A 20,391-nucleotide genomic window follows, 5' to 3' on the forward strand; every position below is an offset into this window, starting at 1 on the left:
ACAGGAGAGGAGGAAAGGATGCAACGAACATTGTGTAAAGGAGCTAAGTAAAAGGCTCTGCACGTGCTCACCCAGGCAGATCAAAACAAATCACAAATGCCCAAACCCAGCTGGGAGGCAGAAACTCAGAGAGGAACAAGGCTGAGTGAGACCTGGGGTGAGGGTGGTCAGTAAGTTAGATATGGGTTTGTAGCATGATATGTCAGCAGAAGGTCAAGGTGCTTCAGGAGAAGAGTTGTTGACGCAGAGAGTGGTCAGAGCAGTGAAGAGAGAGGTTTTCACCTCAACAGTGGTGACATTGTGAGGAAGGGACAGAGAAGAAATTGGTGCTAGTGGAACAGAAAGAAAGGAGATTAGAGAGAGATGAGGTTGGCTTCTGAGATTGACTGGAGGAAATCCAGGATTTGCAGCTATTGCAGTGTGGTAGAAATTTCAAGAAGCTTCCCCTCTTTTTGCTGCAGGATGTAAGCACATATATAAAAATAGCAAAAAGAACAGGAGTACTTGTGGCACCTTAGAGACTAACAAATTTATTTGAGCATAAGCTTTCGTGGGCTACAGCCCACTTCATCGGATGCATAGAATGGAACATACAGTAAGAAGATATTTATACATACAGAGAACATGAAAAGGTGGAAGTACCCATACCAACTGTAAGAGGCTAATTAATTAAGAAAAGCTATTATAAAAATAGCTGCTATTAAAAAGAAGAATTTTTGTCCAGTCAACTCGATGGCTGTTAGTGTTGCATTTTATCATTGAAACAATATAAAAATGTCTAACTTTCATTCTAGTAAACCCCTCACATGGATTTTCTACACAGAAGATATTTAATTTTTATGCTAGTGTTGGAAATGAGAGCAACACTTCAACATCAAGAGTTGTTTAAGTTTTACCCCCGGCTCTCCAAACATGGTTAGACAACCTCAGCTCTTTAATCTGTACTTTTTGTTTAAAAAATCTTCTTGCGTTAAATCTAAAATATAAGCAGTTCTGTTTCCTCTAGGTGTGAAGTGGCCTTGGCCATCAGCTGTTAAGAAAATTCTGTGGTTTTGAAACAATTATTCTGTGCACAAATCTGGCCTAGGCAGGTGGCTGTGGGGCGTTGACTGCTCTGATTTGCCATGTGTGAGATGTGACTTTGATTTCTGGTTCTTCGTGCTTACTCTTATTCACTGCTAAGGGGAAGGTGGCACCTTGAGTCCTTCTGCAAAAGCTCCTTTGACTGATCTGTTAGCACGGTTGATGATTTCCTAAATCAGATAGTTAGCTCTTGCTAACACCCTGTACAAGGGGGCCCAGATCCTAAACAGGGTTCAGTAGGCACTCACTGCTATTGCAATATAAATAACGAGGAGTACATATACAGAGGGGATTGCTGACTGCTCCAGTGCACTCTGCTTCTAACCTTCCCTAATCTCTCTGCCCCTCCTCTTTCTATTAGTGGTGGAGCACTTGTACTCTGGCGTTATCTATTGGAGCAGCGTTCTCTGGCAATAAGTTTGCAAACTGTTGATGCAACAGTAAAGTAACTTACAAGGCATCTTATTTTGAGATCTCGTGCACCCATCACGCTTAAGTAACTGCCTAATTAGGAATACCTTTCTTGCAGGAATGACACTTTTTGTTTAAACAACTGTATTGCAATGGTGTTGAATTTCTCCCAAGCTGTAGACCAGGGGAAGGCAACCTATGGCACGCGTGCCGAAGGCGGCACACGAGCTGATTTTCACTGGCACTCACACTGCCCGGGTCCTGGCCACTGGTCCGGGGGGCCCTGCATTTTAATGTAATTTTAAATAAAGCTTCTTAAACATTTTAAAAAACCTTATTTACTTTACATACAACAATAGTTAGTTATATATTATAGACTTATAGAAAGAGATCTTCTACAAACATTAAAATGTATTACTGGCACGCAAAACCTTAAATTAGAGTGAATAAATGAAGACTCGGCACACCACTTCTGAAAGGTTGCCGACCCCTGCTGTAGACAGATGTAGCTCTTGCACTTTTACCTTTACCCTCATCCTCATAGACTCGTAGAAGTGCCGGACTGGAAGGGACCTTGAGAGGTCGTCTTGTTCAGGCCCCAGCACTCAAGGCAGGACTAGGTAATAAATACCATTCTCTGTTTGTTGTGGATAGTGCCCAGATCGTCTGTCTGTGGACAGGTGGTCACGTCAATGCTCTTGTCACTTTCCCCTCTGTAAAATGGGGATGACTTCATAAATCAGGACTGGGCAACTTAAAGGAAGTAGAGGGCCACACGATCCACTAAAATTCTTTGGCAGGTTCACAGGGTAATGCAGGGGGAGTGTCAGGTCCTGCTTTGGGCATGTGACACAATGGGGGGGGGGGGGCGGGAGGGGTTGAAGAGTAAGCCCACCCTGCAGTCATCCCTCCACAGCAGCTCCTATCCTGGGCTATTGGCCCGACTCCCTACTCTGGCTCATTGGTTCTTGCAACAGCGTGCAGGTGAAACCCTCCCCCCATGACGCCCCATCCCCTTCCTGGTGCCTCTGGATCACCTGCCCTGAGCTGGGCTGTGGCAGGCTAAATAAAATGATCTGGTGGGCCACCAGGTGCTCGTCACTGTCATAAACATTTATAAAATACTTTGAGAGCCTTGGATGGTAGAGGGCCACCCTAGGACAAAGTATTATTAAGTATTGCCAGGGCTACAAACTCTCCATGGGATCTGAAAATCCACCTGTGGTCTTTCTGCCTGTTAAAGTTAACAAAGATGCTACATTTGGATCACAGCTGACCGGTTTGTTAATGAGGGAGTCTCCCTAGCTTATAGCTGTACAGCCCCTGCAGGGCTAAGAGAAGTAAACACTTACTTCAGTTAAACCTGAGCTAGCACTTGGACACTGCAGGGAGCAGAGACGTTGACTAAAATGGTGCCACGTTTTCAGAGTCACTTTTCTGACCACAATGGCACTTTAAGAGTTATAAGTCAATTTTAAAGCACAACAATTCTGCAGTGACCCACGTTCAGGGCTCTGCATCTCACTTGGGAGAGCGGAAGATACTACTAGCCCTAAATCAGTACAAAGAATGAAGCATCTTGCATGGCTAGTGATTCCATCAAATGTTGTAGCAGAAACCTTGGTCCCCAGAATGCCCAGCTGAGCAGAGATCAAGCTTTTCAGTTGACGGCTGATCATTTTTACATGGCTCAATATATTCTTTTCCTGATGTTTGCCTTCGTCAGCTAACAGGAGAATCTAGCCTTTTTCAATTCTGGTTTGTGACTGGAGATTACAAAGCCTGGAGGAAAGCAGAAAAATTTAAAAATACATATTGGGCATCTCAATTAAGAGGCACGTCACTAGGAATGGAAAAATGAGGCTTTGGCTTTGAACAGCTGCAGGTCTCATTGGACAGGTGTTAGAAGCGTTAGGTTTAGCTCACTGAAAAGGAGATGAAAATAATTCTCCTTTTAATTGCCCTGCTTCTTTGGAGGTCTTGGGGGAAATAAAACCTTCCGTAGGTTGAGTAAAGGTGTTTCCATGGATTTGCAGACGGAGAGCACTGCCCACCTGTGCTGTGTGTGAAAAATGTATGCAGCGGGGTCTGATTCTGAAGCCCTTACTCAGGGGAATCTCCCATTGTAGTCAATGGGCATTTTGACAAAGGACTTCAGAACAGCCCAGTCGTGAGCTTGATGGCTAGTAGCTTATCCATGTCTTTATCTGAACTCAGTGCATGAACACTGAGTCATATTCTGCACTCTGCTCTGCATATATAAACCTCAGTGAAGTTGCTGCATGTTGCTTACACCTTCCTGAATGCAAAATTTGTCCCTTAACCTGACCTTTCTTTCTTTGTTTTAACATCTGCGTATGATTTGGATGCAAAGATGACTCTACCCCACCCCAGTTCCCCCTAAAAAGGAAATTAAAAGGTGTTTGTTTCACTGATGTGGGTCAGCATCTAGGCACCAAACCAATTTACCATTAGGCACTGAACAGTTATGTTGGGGAAACTAAAGTTAGTCAGTCGTGGTGAGTATATAATGGAGGGGGGTTGAAGCACACCTGTAACCGTGCATGCCAGCATTCAGAAAGCATCCTATCATTGGAGGCTCAGGGTTTGTTCTTGTGCCTGGTTTGCAGCATCCTGATGCAATGAAGTTGCTGTATGCAGCATTCAGAGGACTTCTAAACCTTGTGTGCTGCAGGTGGAATGGGATGTACAGTAGTGCGCTTTAAGGGACAGTGGTACTGTATGCTCTCCTGACTAGAGGGTGCACCACTCTTCAGGCTGCGCAAGAGCTCAGCAAATGGGTTAACAATTCTGATTTCTTTATACGTTTCTTATTTTTCACCTGACCAAGGTGTGTGAGGGGGAGGGAGATGGCTCATGTAAGAGTAAAATGCAAGATTAAAGGAAGTGTGAATGGGTGAGGTCAGTTAATCAAAGGATCTGATTGAGCCTCTTCTGCATGGTATGTTCTGCCTACTCTCCCGTCCCCAATCTCTGCTCCTCAGCTCTGACCCATTGTACAATATTCCGTGAGTTTCTCTGCTTTGAGCACTCGTAGCGTTCCCACTGTACCTCTGGCTATGGGTTGGAACAATATTATTAGATAGAGATTTGCCTCCGGTGGTGGGGGGTGCCAGCCTGCTGCATTTACCAGGCATATTAAGGGTTCCATCCTGTCCGGTGCCAGGTATCTTCAGCTCCCATTGAGATCTGTGAGATCAGGCCCTCTCTCTCATTTTTGCTTCAACAAATGATTAAATTTGGCTCAACTTCTCACCCAGTCTGGCCTGTCTGAAGGGCCAGCAGTGGAAAGGGGTTCCAGAAGGGCAAGATGAGCTTTGTAAAAAGGCAATTCATGATGGTGAATTTGTTGCTACCTACCTTGGCCGATGTCCCATTTTTTAAATCTGCTGCTGCAGATAAAATATTATTTGATCATTCAGTCTAAAATCCATTGCTGCAGAACGCAGCTTTCTCATCTGTTAGGAAGGATGGACACATGATCACAGAACCCCAGTGTTCCACTCTGGTTACTGCTTCATCTGCCATCACCTGCTTCATCATTCAGGTACGATTCAAGAATAGGAATTGTCTAGACTTGGCTTAATCCGCCTATGCCCCATTGCAGCTGTTGCAGATGGCTGGTGCTCTCCCAAGGGGGAATTTCTGGGGGCCCTTGGAAGGCTGTTCTTCACAGAAGGTGCTCTGTTCTGGAAGCTGCTTCCCTTAGCAGACTGTCAGAGTTCAGGCCTGGCTGTTATTAGATGCATCTTGCACTTTGCCCTGTTGCTTCTAGTGTTTCTGTGTCTCTGCAGTTGGGTGCATCTTGGTTTTTTGGAGGCTGAGGATAGTTAAGATCAGGATTAACTCATTAGCTTTAAGGGTTCATCTTACTGTTTTTCCTTAGAAGACCCCAGGTGCTTTAGCTAAAGGGCACCCAATAAACGTTTCTAACAACATCGTGTATAGACCTTGCATTGTAGCTCACGCAAGCTCTTTTCCAAACTGATGGACTGAGGAGATTGGAATGAATCTTTATTTTTATAAGTGACTTGCTTTTGCCAGGGTTTCCCCTTTTTGTATGGTGGGGAGGGGGGGTTGTGAGGGTCTGAGGGCTCCGAGTTCAACATACTGTGCGGATTCCCTCCCAGATGCTGCACACTTAGGTGATATGGGGCTCTGCATCTCAGAACTGTAGCCCATTTTAGGCTTTTGTGAGCAGGTGGGATGAGGGGGGCAGGTCTTGTTGTGATGCTAATTAGAGAGGCCCTCGCGCTTGAGCAGGTTATAATGCCGTGCCGCTGCTGTTGATTGTTTCCCTGGTGGATTAGAGGCGAACCCTCCTTAACAAGTGCCCTGAGTAGCTTGAGTCTCTGAACTCCTGAGGATCAGTAATTAATCCATCTGGTAACAAGGAGGACAGCTAGGAGTTCTGGGAAGGAGCTTTTGACAACGAAATTCCATTCACGCTCATGATTTTTTAATAATTAGCGTTTCTATAATGCTTCTTGCCCAAGCATCTCAGAGCACTTCACAGCATGGGCATTGCCCCTGTTTTATCAATGGGGAAGCTGTGGCACAGAAAGGTTAGGCCCCACAGCAGGCAGCGTTCTAGAGGGCAGAGCCTGGGGTGGGCGGGAGGAGACCTGGGTGTGTCTGCTACCGACTCCCTGCATGACCTTGAGCAAATCATTTAACCTCTCTGGGCCTCACTTTCCCCATTTCTACCTTGGGGATAGTCACCTTGAGATGAAAGTAGCTATAGAAATGCGGATGGTATGTAATGCCCTGGGCTTTATACAGAATCTATGGGGAGTGCACTTCTTCGAGTGCTGGTCCAGAGGGATATTCGCTGTGGATGCACGTGTGCTTGAGACCAGAAGAGTCTTCATTAGCGATGTCCATTGGTCCGTGCCTGCACAGCGTCGTGCTCCAAATGAAGCGCATAAAGGGTGGCATGGACCGACCACCTCTCCAGTTCCAGTCTACCACTGGTGGTCTGAGATGGAATTCCACAGTGCCCGCAGCTTGGCTGGCCTTCCTGCCGTCTGTTCGGGGATTATTGTAAATCGTTTATTTCAGTGTCGTTAGTTTAGCAGTGTAGCTAGTTAGATTAATGTTTGGGTTAGGAGGTGTTCCTCCTTCTTGCTCACCTGCACCGTTTGGAGTACCCATTATGCCCCAAATCCTGGGCTTTAAGTCCTACGTGGCCTGCCTCTGGGTCTTCCTGGTCAGTGATCCCCACTCCTTCTGCCTGTACTGCCTTGGAGAATCTCACATTCCATCCGAGTGCGAGATTTGTCGTTCCTTCCTACCTTGTCTGTGACAATCTCAAGAGTTTCGGCTTAGGAGGCATGTCAGGAGCTTTCCATGAGGCCACAGCTCGACCCAGGGGCTTCTGACACCCATGTACGTTGCCAGGATCCATCCACTAGCACCTCTCTGGACCCAGCACTTCCCAGATCGTAAAAGTCCAGATCTAAAGACTCTAGCAGGCATGGATGGGAAGAGGGTAAAGGAAAGCAACCTTATGAGAAGCGGGAGAAATCCCCATCTAAACCCTCTAAGAACAGGTCTGCCTACCCTACCCCCTCTAAGTCAGGCAAGACTCGGTGCCCCGGTACAGGTGTGTCTGCATCTCCCAGGGTGTGTGCGCAGATATCAGCCGTACCGGGAATCAGGCATGCCCATTGACTGCTGCCTAAGTGAGGGGCAGGTCCAGCTCCATCGTCAGTGAAGGAGAGGATAGGGTGGTCGCTCTCTGCAGCAGTGGTTCCATACCACAAGCAGAGAAGGAACTTAATGGTACCAACCCCTACTTACCATCCCAAGCCTGTGATGTCGGCTCCATCTATGCGTAGAAGCCCCTCTTGCTCTTCTGCTGGACCCACTCGCTGGTCCCTTCCGCTGTGGTAAGGAGCTGCCAGCACTGACTGTGCACCACTCATGCATGCCATCCACCTGCAGTGGCACCACTAGACAGGCAGTTCTGTTGGCTTCGCCCATAGACTCCAATCACTCGTATTCCTCTGGCAGGATTGATGCACCGGTCATTCTGACAGTCCAGAGATGCGCCATTAGCCCTGATAGGGGTTCCAGAGCCTCGTTTGTACTCTGCCATCTCCGCAAGACATATCATCAGCCCTGGGACAAGTGACACCCTCCCTCATTGGGACCACTTCCATACCCATATGACCCCACACCACATCCCTGTTGGGGTTCTTGGGACCCTTACTTCAGACCCCCTGGCTCCAGGAGATGGGAGCAAGAGTGCCAACAGAGATCATCTCATGGGGAAAAGCATCAGCCCCTGGAGCACGGTAAGGATCAGGAACAGCCCAACCAGCAAGAACCCTCCCTTCCACCGGTGGCTCTTTCTTGTCTCCCAAGGAGGTGGTGGTGCCAGCCTCACCTTTGCTGCCTGAGGATTATAAACCTCTCCGGGACCTCCTGAGGAGGATTGTGGAGGCTTTACAGATCTCGCTGAAGGAAGTCTAGGACCCTACTTATAAGTTTCTGGATATCTTCCAGACTACAGACCCCGGCAAGGTGGCACTTCCCATCAACAAGGCCATATTAGAATTGACTGGGACTGTTTGGCATGCTCCAGCCACTTATGTCCCAACTCCAAAAAGGATGGAGAAAAGCTATGTTGTCCCACCTAACGAGGTAGAATATTTGTTTTCCCATTCCGTACCAAATTCTCTAGTAGTACAAACTGTTACTGAGTGCAACAGACTGCACCAGCCTCCTTCTACCCCGTCCGACAAGGATGCTAAAAAACTGGACCTCCTAGGGGCAAGAGTTTCTCCACTCAGCCTACAATACTGGATAGCCAATTACCAGGCTCTGATTTGGAAATATGACTTTATTAAGTATCAGAGGGGTAGCCGTGTTAGTCTGAATCTGTAAAAAGTAACAGAGGGTCCTGTGGCACCTTTAAGACTAACAGAAGTATTGGGAGCATAAGCTTTCGTGGGTAAGAACCTCACTTCTTCAGATGCAAGTCTGAAGAAGTGAGGTTCTTACCCACGAAAGCTTATGCTCCCAATACTTCTGTTAGTCTTAAAGGTGCCACAGGACCCTCTGTTACTTTTTACATGACTTTATTAGTTATAGTAAGCTGTCTACATTTGTTAGCAAACTTCCTTCGGTGCTCAGGCCTCAGTTTTAGGCTATTCTGGAAGAGGGGAAGCTCATAGCTCGGTGGCCCCTCCAGGTGTCACTTGATGCAGCTGACGGCACTTCACGCACCAGGGTGACTTTGGTAGTCATGAGGCAGGCTTCTTTGCTTCACTCCTTGGGGTTTCCTGAGGAAGCCCAAACGATGGTAGAAGACCTCCCCTTTGAGGGTAATCTTTTGTTTGGGGAAAAAACAGGCAAATTATTACACTCTCTTAAAGAATCCTGGGCTATCCTCCACTCCTTGAGGATCTACACCACAGCCCCACAGAGGAAGTACTATAAGCCACCTCCTTACAGACAACATCCTGCGCCCCTGCCCTTCTTCCAGCAATGGGTTTATGAGCCACCCAGGAGACTCCAGAGGCAGAAAGCCATGCCATCGGTTCCTCCTCACCCACAATCCCATGCCAAGAAGCCATTTCGACAGGACATTTGAGAGCCGCCAACCAATCTCCACGCAGCCAGACACCTTCCCACTCGCTTTGGTGGCCACCTATTCTATTCCTTCCCAACCCGGCAACATATTACTTCAGAAATTTAGGTCTGGAAGATCATCTGCACAATAGAATTCCTTTCCATTCCTACACCAACCCTTCCCCCGTTCCTCTTCAGGGACACCTCTCAAGAGGCTTCTCAGACAGGAGGTAGAGACTCCCTTCTTCAGCTCAAGCTGGAGAGCCTGTGCCTCATCCCAGGGGGAAGGGTTTCTGTTTGATACTTCCTCGTTCCCAAGAAGGGTGGATGGAGACCCATCCTGGATCTCAGGCAACTCAATGTCTCCATCGGTTGTTGGAGATTCAAGATGACCATCTTGGCTTCTGTAATCCCATCCCTCAACAAAAGTGACTGGTTTGCAGTTCTTGATTTGAAAGGATGCCTATTTTCAGTAGGCGTTCACCTGGCTCACAGGAGGTTTCTAACCTTGATGGTGGGCCTAGAGCATTACCAGTACAGAGTCCTTCGTTTTGGTCTCTCAGCAGCCCTGAGAATATTCACAAAGATGCTCTCAGTGGTAGTGATGGACCTGCATTGCTAGGGTAACCCAACATCCACCTACCTTGACAACTGGTTACTCATGGGATGGCTATTTTAGGGAGTTTAATTGACAGCATGCTCGTACTCAGTCTTGTGCAATCCTTAGGGCTTCAAGTGAACCCAGAAAAGTCCACTTTAACTCCAAGGCAGATTATAGAATTTATTGGAGCGACTATGGACTCAACTTCAGTCAAAGCTTACTTACCTCAGAACAGGGACCTCATTGCCCAACTCCAACTGATTCCCCCAGCTGACAGCTCCCTCCTCTCTGGTCCTTCTAGGCCACATGGCCACCTGCACCTATGTAACATCCTTCACAAGGCTGAATAGTCATCGCCTTCAGGTGTGTATAAGCTCCGAACAGACAAGCATGTCACGTTGCCTCAGAGCTTTCTGTCTTCTCTTGCCTGGTGAGAAAACAAGATGTCTGTGTGTAGGGGTTCCCTTCATTCCCCTTCCACCCACAAAGAAGCTACTTATGGACCCTTCGTTACTGGGTTGGAGAATACACCTGGACAACCAAGTGGCAATCTGCTTGAACTTCGAGCTGTGCACGAGGCTTGCAGAAGGTTTCTGCTGTTCATACATTTCCATCACGTTCCAGTCCTGTTGGACATCATGATGATGGTGTTCTATATAAAGAAGCAGGGAGGAGCAGGATCCGCCCCTCTTTACATAAAGGCAGTCAAGCTCCAGAATTGGAGTATCTGACATCATATCTCCCTTTCAACAGTGCACCTTCCCAGAATAATGAACACCTTAGTAAACCGCCTCAGTAGTCACTTCCACAGATACCACGAATGGGAACAGCAAAACTCAGTGGTACAGAACATCTTCCAGCAGCGGGGCTCCCTATGCGTGGACCTCTTTGTATCCCAGGTAAACAAGAAGTGTCCAGCCTGTGACTCCCTTGCTGCTCAAGGGCACAATTCCAGAGGAGACGCATTTCTCGTTCCGTGGTCAGTGCCATTAAGGTATACTTTCCCACCCATCCCACTCTAACCACAGGTCCTGAACAAGGTCAAGCAGGACAAATGGGCAGTGGATCATATTGGCTCCTTGGTGAGTGAGACAGTTTTGGTTCATCAGAATCCTCCAGATGTCCACATACCCATGTATCCACTTAAAATAGTTGCCAAACCTTCTGACTTGAGACAAAAGCAAAACCGTCTATCCCAGCCCAGCCTCTCTCCACCTCTGGTATTTGGATGGGCAATGAGGGAGGTCATGCTCCAAGGAAGTCCAGTCCATCCTCAGTAACAGCAGAAAGGCTTCCGCAAGAAAATTCTGTGCTGCCAAATGAAAGAGATTCTCCATCTGGTGCGAACGTCCCCAGATACCTCCCATGCCTCTCCTCTTGGACCATCTCTTCCTAAAGTCTTTGGGTTTGTCCATTAGATTGCTGCCAGGTACACACACAACAGCCAACTCTTTCCATCCTCTCGTAGGCAACTGCTGAATATTCACCCATCCTACAAACATGAAATTTCTGAGAGGTCTTGTCAGAACCTTTCTTCCAGTATTGGTGCCAACTCCTAATTGGGACCTTAATTTAGTGCTGTCAGCATTTGTGAATCCGCCACTTAAGTCCTTGGCCTCCTGCACCCTTCTCCATCGATCCATGAAAGTAGCCTTTCTAATGGCAATCACTTCCACTAGGAGAGTAGGGAAGCTTGCAGCTCTTATGTAGGCCCTCCCTACACAGTATTCCATAAGGATAAAATGTCCCTAAGAGTACATCCCAAACTCATCCCAAAAGTTCTCTCTGAATTCCATCTGCCTATCCCTCTACTGGACACTTCATTCTCTGGATGTGCATAGAGCTTTGGCTTTCTACCTGCAGAGGATGAAGCCCTTTCAAAAATCCCAGAGACAATTCATCTCCTTCAATGAGCAAAATGAAAGGGGAGGCAATTTGATCACACAGGCTCTCAAAATGGATTTCAGGCTGCATTCTGCTATGTTATGAACTGATGGAAACTCCTCAGGGTGTGAGGGCACATTCGACTAGAGCACACGCTACCTCTGTAGCTTCTCTCCAAGGCATACCTCTGGTACAGATCTGTAGAGTGGTGACAATGGGTCTCTTTGCACACCTTTACCAGGCACTACGCCCAAGCTTCTTCAGCAGATGCATCCTTTGGCACAGTGGTCCTGGGATCCATGGTGCAGCATGGGTCCCTTGCCCCTTCCTTCTCCATGAGCACTTCTTGTGAGTCACCCATGGTGAATACTTGTGGGGACAAGCACTCAAAGAAAAAAGGAATGTTACTTTCTTTATGGTGACTGGAGTTCTTCAAGATGTGTGGTCCCCATGGGTAGTCCATGACCCCCCTCCTTCCCCTCTACTTCAGATCCTTCTGAGGTGATTTGCGGTAGAGTTGGAACTGGAGAGGCGGTCTGTCCAGGCCACCCTGTATGCCTTCGGTTCGGAGCATGAGGAGGTTCAGGGTGCAGGCGCAGCCCAATAGACACTGTTAGTGAATAATCTTCTGGTCTCGGGTCCTCGGAGTGCATGCACACCCACAGTGAATACTCCTAGGGAACATACATCTCGAAGAACTCCATTACCGTAAGGTAAGTCACCTTCCTTTCACACTGTCCTGTCAATCTGAAGTACTCCCCTCTCTCTGGTGTTGGTGCAGGATGTTGTTTGAAGGGTTTAGGATGCAGTTACGAGCGACTTTGAGATGCAGTTGCTTAAAATACCCCGAAAAGGGAACTTTCAGGTCAACTGATTTGCAAACATGTCCGTTTCTATTAGCTTGCAGTTTGATGCTGAGGTGCCTAATACATAGGCTGGTGTGTGTGATGTCATGCAGGCAGCAGTGCATTTGGAAGAGGCCCATGCTCTTGTGACAGAAAATTGGAAATACTTGATAGTTGTCTAGTGGGGTAAACAACGTCTCTGTTGCTAGTTGGAAGTCTTGTCATGGCTGTAACCAGCAGCAAATGATTCCTCTTCCCTGAGCTGCCTAGTACTGCAGGCTCTTGGGGCTGGGGCTGCAGGATCAGACTAGTTGCATCCAGGAATTCTGGTGGCAACCGTGAGAGCGAAGTTCAAATGGTTTACCACCAGAGTCACTGAAGGTTGTGGGGGGAGGTGTGTGTGTGTGTCGGGGGGGAGAATGTTCTTGTCTAAAATTAGACTATTTCTCTGAGAAACATCTGACACTTGGGTGTCACAGTGATCAGCATTGCTTAAATTGCAAGCTCTCTGGGGTAGGGACCATCTTTTTGTTCTGTGTTTGTACAACACCCAGCACAATGGGGTCTAGGTCCTATGGCGGTAATATAAATAATAATAATAATAATCATGAATATGATCTAAAAACATACTGATAGGTGTGCAGAATTCATGATACTGCTAGTAGTAAGTCATGTTCTTGTTAATGTGTCTTTGTGGTGTTATCTGGTCTGCAAATCTCTCTCAAAATATTTTCTCGTGATAGTAATGCTTTTGTCTCAGCTGAAACATCATCCCTCTCTTTACACTTTCCCATAATGTTCTCGAAAACGTCAGCCTGACGCATCTCCTCCTCTCTTTCTTTGACAAAAGACTTTCTTATGGAAAATCATTCAGAGATGATTATTTTTTTCAGATGGAGCATGAAAAAAAGACCACCTTACACAGAGCTGTCCAACAGTTCTAGCAATGGGGGAATGCCTCCTGTTCCTGCTGTGACTTCTCCTACGGGTGGTATTTGATAGCAGAGCTTGTTGAATCCCTGCTGACTTTGTGACATCCCTGTACAATGCATACCATACAAGATATGCAGAACAGCTACGTTCAGGTTGCTGTTAGAGCATTAGCTCGGCATTTCCTCACTGATTTTAACTGGGCTGGCTGGTTCTCATCACTGCAGTTTTGAACCTTAATGTTACAGTAATATAGGGTGTGCTTTGCTTTTATTATTCTAATTGGCTGACATACGTTTGTCGCTATCCCATGACCTAACAGTGAGCTGTTTTTCAACTGTGACTGGGGATGAGGTGAAGAGGGATTCATCACATGCTTTCAGGTGTGCTCAGGGCAGTTCCAGTGGGTAGTTTGTCTGATCATTTCCAGGTGGAAACGGAATCTAGTAATTTATAAAACTAACCTTAAACCCCCCCCAAAGAAATTGGGATTTCCAGTTTTAACCCTCTTGTGCTGTTGGTTTCAGGCGCAGCTGCGAGCATTTATCCCCGAAATGCTGAAGTACTCAACAGGTCGTGGGAAGCCGGGCTGGGGGAAGGAAAGCTGCAAACCCATTTGGTGGCCTGAGGATATTCCATGGGCAAATGTTCGCAGTGACGTCCGTACAGAGGAGCAGAAACAGAGGGTGTGTGTTGTATTGTCACTAACCCTGCAGGGCAGTCGTTGGGGTTTGGGAGCAGGTTGTTATGTTTTGAGCCTCCCTCTTGTGTGACAGAAAGAACAGCTAGGTCATAAACTTCCCTGGTTCCATGCCATGGTTAAAAGTTTGTGCCCAAATCATATGGGATAGCTCTTCCTCCCCAGTTCCATATCTTGGCTGGATGTCCCCCACTTCCACATGACAACCATCCGTCTGCCCCTTTGTTCCCACCCTGGAGGGTTGACCCCCCAGCTTAGTCCAAGGGGTGCAAAGGGCAGAGGAGAGCAGTGAAGGTGGTGAAAGAGGCGTAATCCTGGATCCACTCTGACTCCCTATTGCTAATTTGCTCTATGGTATTTTTAACCCTACCTCTCTTCTCCTTGCCCCCAACTCCTGTGGTAGGTAACTCCTAATCCAGTTGGCCACAGTAGCAGCTCATGAATATAGGCTTAAGAAGTGGCTCACTGGCTCAAACTGTGTCTCTGTTCTCCCAAACACGCAATTCAGCTGCTAGACAGGACATGTTCCAGGCCCACAGAGAGCAACCAGAGGTGGTCACCCCATCTCACCAAGCAGACCAGTGTGTGCCCTTCCTTTAAGTGAGAGAACAGGGATAGTGGGGCAGTCGGGGGTGAGTGGGGAGAAAGGAAATGTGAAAAGAATGAGAGAGAACAGACAGAAAACGGGACACATGTCAACTATGTTGGGATGTTGCAAGGAGCTAAGGAGGAGTGGGAGATACCTATCTACCCAACTATCACAAAGGGGCATTAAAAATGTTGTGAATCACAGGATCAGATCCTTGCACAGACTGAGCTGTCCCTCACGGGGGGCGGCCTGGTTGAGCCAGGATTTATGGTATCAGAGTCCACCCTTTGCTTGATCTTTTTAAAAAGGCTTTGTTTTTTTCCCGCCTAGTTAAATTCTCTGAAAGTTTGGAGCAGAACTGTTTCACCTCCACCCCGTGGTCCTACAGACTTGTTCTGTAAAGTGGCACGTGGATGCAGACTGTACGCATGCTGGCTTTCTTTTATAGGGTGGCTCATGAACCGTGGGGCTTGGAGGCATGGAGGAGGCTGGGTGTTTTCTGGGAGGATTTTGTTTTTATTTTGAAAAAAAAATACTGATTAAAAAATAACCCTGAAGAAAGCCAACTAAAGATTTACATGGCTCAGATCCCGGGGGAATTGCTGAATGGAAATGCTGCTTTTAATTTAATTTAATTTTTTATTTTTTCCCCGTTAGGTGTCCTGGACCCAAGCATTGCGGACTATTGTGAAGAACTGCTACAAACAGCATGGGCGTGAAGACCTACTCTATGCCTTTGAGGATCAACAGACACAGCAGCAGACTGCAGCTACACATAGTATAGCGCATCTGGTCCCATCACAGACGGTGGTACAGACCTTCAGTAACCCTGATGGCACTGTCTCCCTCATCCAGGTGAGCAGAGCCCACTTGTCCCTTCACACTCACTGTATTGAGTGGCCATGTCTGGCAGAAGTTTTTAATTATACACCTTTGGCTGTTGGCTTAACCTGTATGTTTCAGGAATCTTAAGTCTGTCTATATTAGGTACTTATGTGGCCTCCATTACCATCATATGTGAGTTCCTCACAATGGAAAGAGGAATACAGTCATCCTTATAACACCCCTGTTATCTCCATTTTGCAGAGAGGGAACTGAGGCATAGACTGTTCCCTTCATTGCTGACTCCAGATATTATATTACACATATCTCCTCTTCAACAAACATAACTTTTCCGGAGTATCATTGCACATATGTCTATCTGACCCCCGCAACAAAAACAAGACAGGATTTTCTGCACAATACTTTAGGTCAGGGGTTTCCAAACTTTTTGCTGGCACAAACCCATTTTAATAATTTCCTCCTGGGATCCCAGACAGCACGGACGATGCCATTTTGAAGAGCAAAATGGCAACCTCTGCACAGCGTGACCTCGCACGCACCATACGTGTGAGGTCACGCCGCACAGAAGATTCCATTTTTCTCTACAAAATGGCATCCTCCACACATTGTGGCCCCCATATGTATGGTTCATGCTCTACAAAATGGTGTCCTCCATGCATCAGGACCTCACACGCACTGTATATGCAAGGTCACGGTGTGTGGAACAAAATGGCGTTTTCAGCACAGTAGAGATCACCATGACCCCATTAGCTGATGGCACAACCCTGTTTGGGGTCATAACCCACAGTTTGGGAACCGCTGCTTTAGGCAGTGTTCAGAGTACTAGAAGTAGTGGTACTCACCACCCATGCTTAAACCAACCTCCAACTGCTTGAGAGGTTGAAACAAGTTGCCATTTACAGTAAATTGTGCATGTCTTTATTATATAAGAGTCTTAAAGCAAAACACACAAAACTGACCTCAGCTGACTCATCCCTCTTGTTTCCATGTATGCTTTGATCAACAGTTGAAATAGTTTAGTGTTGACATTTATATTCTCATTAGCTGTCAAGGTTAACACCCATTAAAATGAATGGGGCTGCAAACACCTCTCAGAGCTGTTTCAATCAAGCTGTCTGCTGGTACACATCACTGCATTGGTTTACGCTTGTTTCACGTTTTGATGGCTATGCTCACAACTGGGAGGACTAGGGATTGGTGTAGTTTTAAATAAAAGCTTAGGCTTAGTCTACAACTAAAACTTAGGTTGGCATAGCTGCGGCTCTCAGGGGTGTGAAAAATCCACACCCCTGAGCGCTGTAGCTATGCCATCCTAACCTCTGGTGTAGATGCAGCTTAGGTCAACAGAAGAATGCTTCTGTCGATCTAGCTACCATCACCTGGGGAGATGGTGTTCCTTCAGTGACGGGAAAACCCCCTTCTGTCACTGCAGGCTGCATCTGCTCTACAGGGTTATGCCAGCAAAGCTAGGGCATTGTAGCTGTGTCACTATAGTCCCTGTGGTGTAGACATGACCTTAGTTTGGAGCATAAGATGGCAACTTTACTACCTCTTCCCCCCTTTCTCCCTTCCCCCTCCCCCCCCCAAAAAAGGCACTCTCTGAGCTGCTGTGAGTTGGCCCAGCTTACTGCTGCAGACTCCCCCTTTTGGGCTTTGAGCTACTGATTTATGGCCTCCTTTTCAAGATGCTGAGCACCCATGCTCCTGTTCGTCTCTCTGGGGGTTTGAGTACTCAGCGCTTCTTAGAAGCAGGCTATAAACCTCTTTGCCTCTGTTTTCCGAGCTGGTAAATGGGGATGAAGGTAACTTCCAAACTTTACAGGGCTGCTAAGGATGAATTCATGTTTGTAAAATGCTTTGAAAAGCAATAGCCCTATCTATGGTAAGTGCTGGGTATTAATAGTGATCAGTGCGGGACACTCTCTTCTTCAGTTTTCCCTTTAGGTGATCTGGGGTCTAGAGGACTTGAGTGTCCCTTTAGCAGAGATGTAACTGTGGATTCCTGAGGGGAACACTGATGGCGGGAGCTGCATTTTGACGACTGTTTTATGGTGGTATTTTGCAGGTTGGCACAGGTGCTACAGTTGCCACTCTGGCCGATGCCTCTGAGTTGCCTACCACAGTTACCGTTGCACAAGTCAATTACTCCGCGGTAACTGATGGAGAGGTAAGGATGTGTGGGTCGTGTTTGTTTCTCAGGTATGCAGCACATGCTATGGTTGTGTGTATCTAATGGACATTGCTGACACACTTGCATTTTTCAAACTTACTGTATATACTCGTTCATAAGCCGAATTTTTTTAGTAAAAAAGGGAAGCACCAGAGAAAGGGGTCGGCTTATGAACGGGTATAGAGAGGGAGAGGTGGGACACAGCCCCTCCCCCCAACAGAGGGAGCAAGGAGAGGCAGTCCAGCCAGCAGAGCGAGAAGGGAAGAGGTGGGGCCAGAGTCTCTCCGCTTCTGGCCACGTTGCTCTCCCCCCAGCCTCCGAAGCAGCTGCAGCTCCGGGGCTGGCAGGCTGCAGCCGTGCCACTCAGCCCCGCCCCCCAGAGCAGGCTGTGGTCGTGCCACCCGGCCCGCCGGAGCACACTGCGGCCATGCCGCCTGGCCCAGCCCGCTGGAACATGCTGCGGCCGCGCCGCCCAGCCTGCCGGAGCAGCTCCAGCCAGGCCAGAGACATCCTCCCCAGATAAGGTGGGAAGGGATAGGATGGGGAGAGTGTGGGGGTCCCAGGCTAGGGGTGGGGTCATGTGGGGGGTGGTCACAGGGGTTACTCCCCTGACCCCCAGCTTCTCCCCCCCCAAAAAAATTTCCCCACCAGTTGCTGTCCCGGCCTGTCATGGCAAGCAGCTGGCGTGCCGGGACACTTTGTTTACTTAGGTTTACCTCCATGCCTGCGGACGCTTGAGGTAAACAAACCATCTCGGCCCCCCGGCGGCTTACCCTGATAGCCTGGGAGCCAAAGTTTGCTGAGCCCTGAATTATAGGGTCGGCTTATGAACGGGTTATCAAAATTTTCCATTTTTACTTATCCATCTTGGGGGGGTTGGCTTATAAACGAACCGGCTTATGATCGAGTATATACGGTAAGTCTGTACTGGGAATGCAAAAGCCTAGTGCCACACGCTGTCGTGTTAAAAACTGAAATCAACATTAACGCAACATTGTTGTTGATATTTTCCATGGTCAAAGTCAGAAAGTGCAATGTTGTGGTAATTGTGACTCAGGGTGTGTGTATGCACAATTACTAGGAGACCCTAAGTGCCGAATTTCCTAACTTTTGTACATGTAAATCTCAGTCATAGTTTCCATTGGAATAATAGCAGATGTATGTATTCTGTATGCAGCTATCCAGATATACTTATTCATGTGCTTTCTGGATACCCTTGAGCCTAGAGCATCAGTCGTGGTTACAGCAGGGGGATTAAGGTTTAGGACTTTCTGAGTCAGAGCCAGGAACAGAATGCAGTGTGGCCTTGGGCAAGCCACTTAACTTCTCTTTGCCTCAATTTCCCTACGAGTAAATTGGGAACACTTTGCTGCAGCACCTCCAAGGGTTATTGAGACTTAATTACTGTGTAATTGACTTGCACTTTCCTCTGATAAAGGGCAGTGTATAAATGCAGAGTAGTATAAATGTTAAGGAAAGCACTATACAGTACAGTACATTCATTTATATATTTATCAACCAGATTTTTCAAACTTGGCAAAGCTGCATTTCCCACTGAGGGCTTGATCATGCCAAGCTTTTAAAGAGGAAGCACTTAAATTTACAGTGCCAAAAAAAACCCTATATAATTTCCTTAAATCGAGAAACAAAATGCATTTTGTATAAAGAACATTCCTATAACTCAGACAGGTACTGGAATTGCCTTTCTCGGTTCCCTCTGCCCCCAACCCTCCCCCCCTTTAAGTTAAAGAGACTGCTGTTTCACTGCAAGTTGTTGTCCTCCCTTTTGGACACGTGCCTAGGTTTCTCGGTGAAGTACCATCCTTGTGATGCAGTGGAATGGTCCACCTATTCTGCTCTGTAAGGATAAGGTTTTCATGGCAATAGGTGGCAGCACAAAACAGCTTTGTTCTGTATTGAAGAGCATTTGCAGCTGAAAAAATGAATAGACACAAGCTGTTTGTTTGGGCTCTGGCCTTGAAAAGTACTTCATATTCACTAGAGGGTTTTCAGGACCTGTTATCTTTGTCTTTAGGCCTTGGGGAAGATTTTCAAATGCACAAATGGCAATTAGATGCCTAACTTCATTGACTTTCCATGAGAGTTAGGAGCTTGTCTTTGAAAATCTCACCCTTGTCAACACAAAGTTGTAACCGATTTATAAACAGGTAAAACTTTTCTCATGTAGACAGACTGTAGTTTGGTGGTGGACCTCTTGTAATCCAAGTGTCTGTGTTCTTACCTGGGGTACCCCTCCCAGTCCAAGCTAGCACCTCACACTCCATTCCTGTCCTGGATGATGTGGCAGAAACCTTCCTCCCTTTCCGGAAGTTACTATCAGTGTCTGGAGATTTGAGCGTTTTTCTTTGTTAAGGGGACTTTGTCAAGGCTGGTAGGCAGCACCATGTGATCTACCTTGACCCTCCCCTTCTCTCTGGAATTCCTGTTCTGCCTCAAATCTCTGCTGTCCACAGTCTCTTCATCTGTCACTCCCTCGGTCTCAGGGCGCTTAAAGAAACCTGGATTACATACACCCCTCCAATCCCAACACTGCCTCTGTAGCCACTTTCTCGTGCAGCGCCAACTTCTTGCACACACCTTGTCTCTTGGTGTGCCTAGAGGAAATGGTGGGAGTATTATGCTTCTCTCTCCCTCCTTGCCGCCACGCTCCCTGAGACCAACAATCCCTTTGCCTCTTCTCTACCATCCTCCTGATTCCTTCTCATCCTCCTTCCT

At 47.3% G+C, this 20,391-nt stretch overlaps 1 protein-coding gene across 1 annotated transcript in view; it reads left to right on the forward strand.

The window, feature by feature from the left end:
* The window catches only part of NRF1 (nuclear respiratory factor 1), a 121,679-nt gene that overhangs the window by 53,094 nt on the left and 48,194 nt on the right, over nucleotides 1-20,391 (forward strand). Inside the window, exons 6-8 of the mRNA XM_065406342.1 lie at nucleotides 13,881-14,039; nucleotides 15,300-15,497; nucleotides 17,551-17,652. Of these exons, the coding sequence (XP_065262414.1) occupies nucleotides 13,881-14,039; nucleotides 15,300-15,497; nucleotides 17,551-17,652 (459 nt within the window). The remainder of the gene's footprint in view (nucleotides 1-13,880; nucleotides 14,040-15,299; nucleotides 15,498-17,550; nucleotides 17,653-20,391) is intronic.

Source organism: Emys orbicularis, chromosome 1 (assembly GCF_028017835.1).
Source record: "Emys orbicularis isolate rEmyOrb1 chromosome 1, rEmyOrb1.hap1, whole genome shotgun sequence".
In the NCBI taxonomy this organism is placed as follows: domain Eukaryota; kingdom Metazoa; phylum Chordata; order Testudines; family Emydidae; genus Emys; species Emys orbicularis.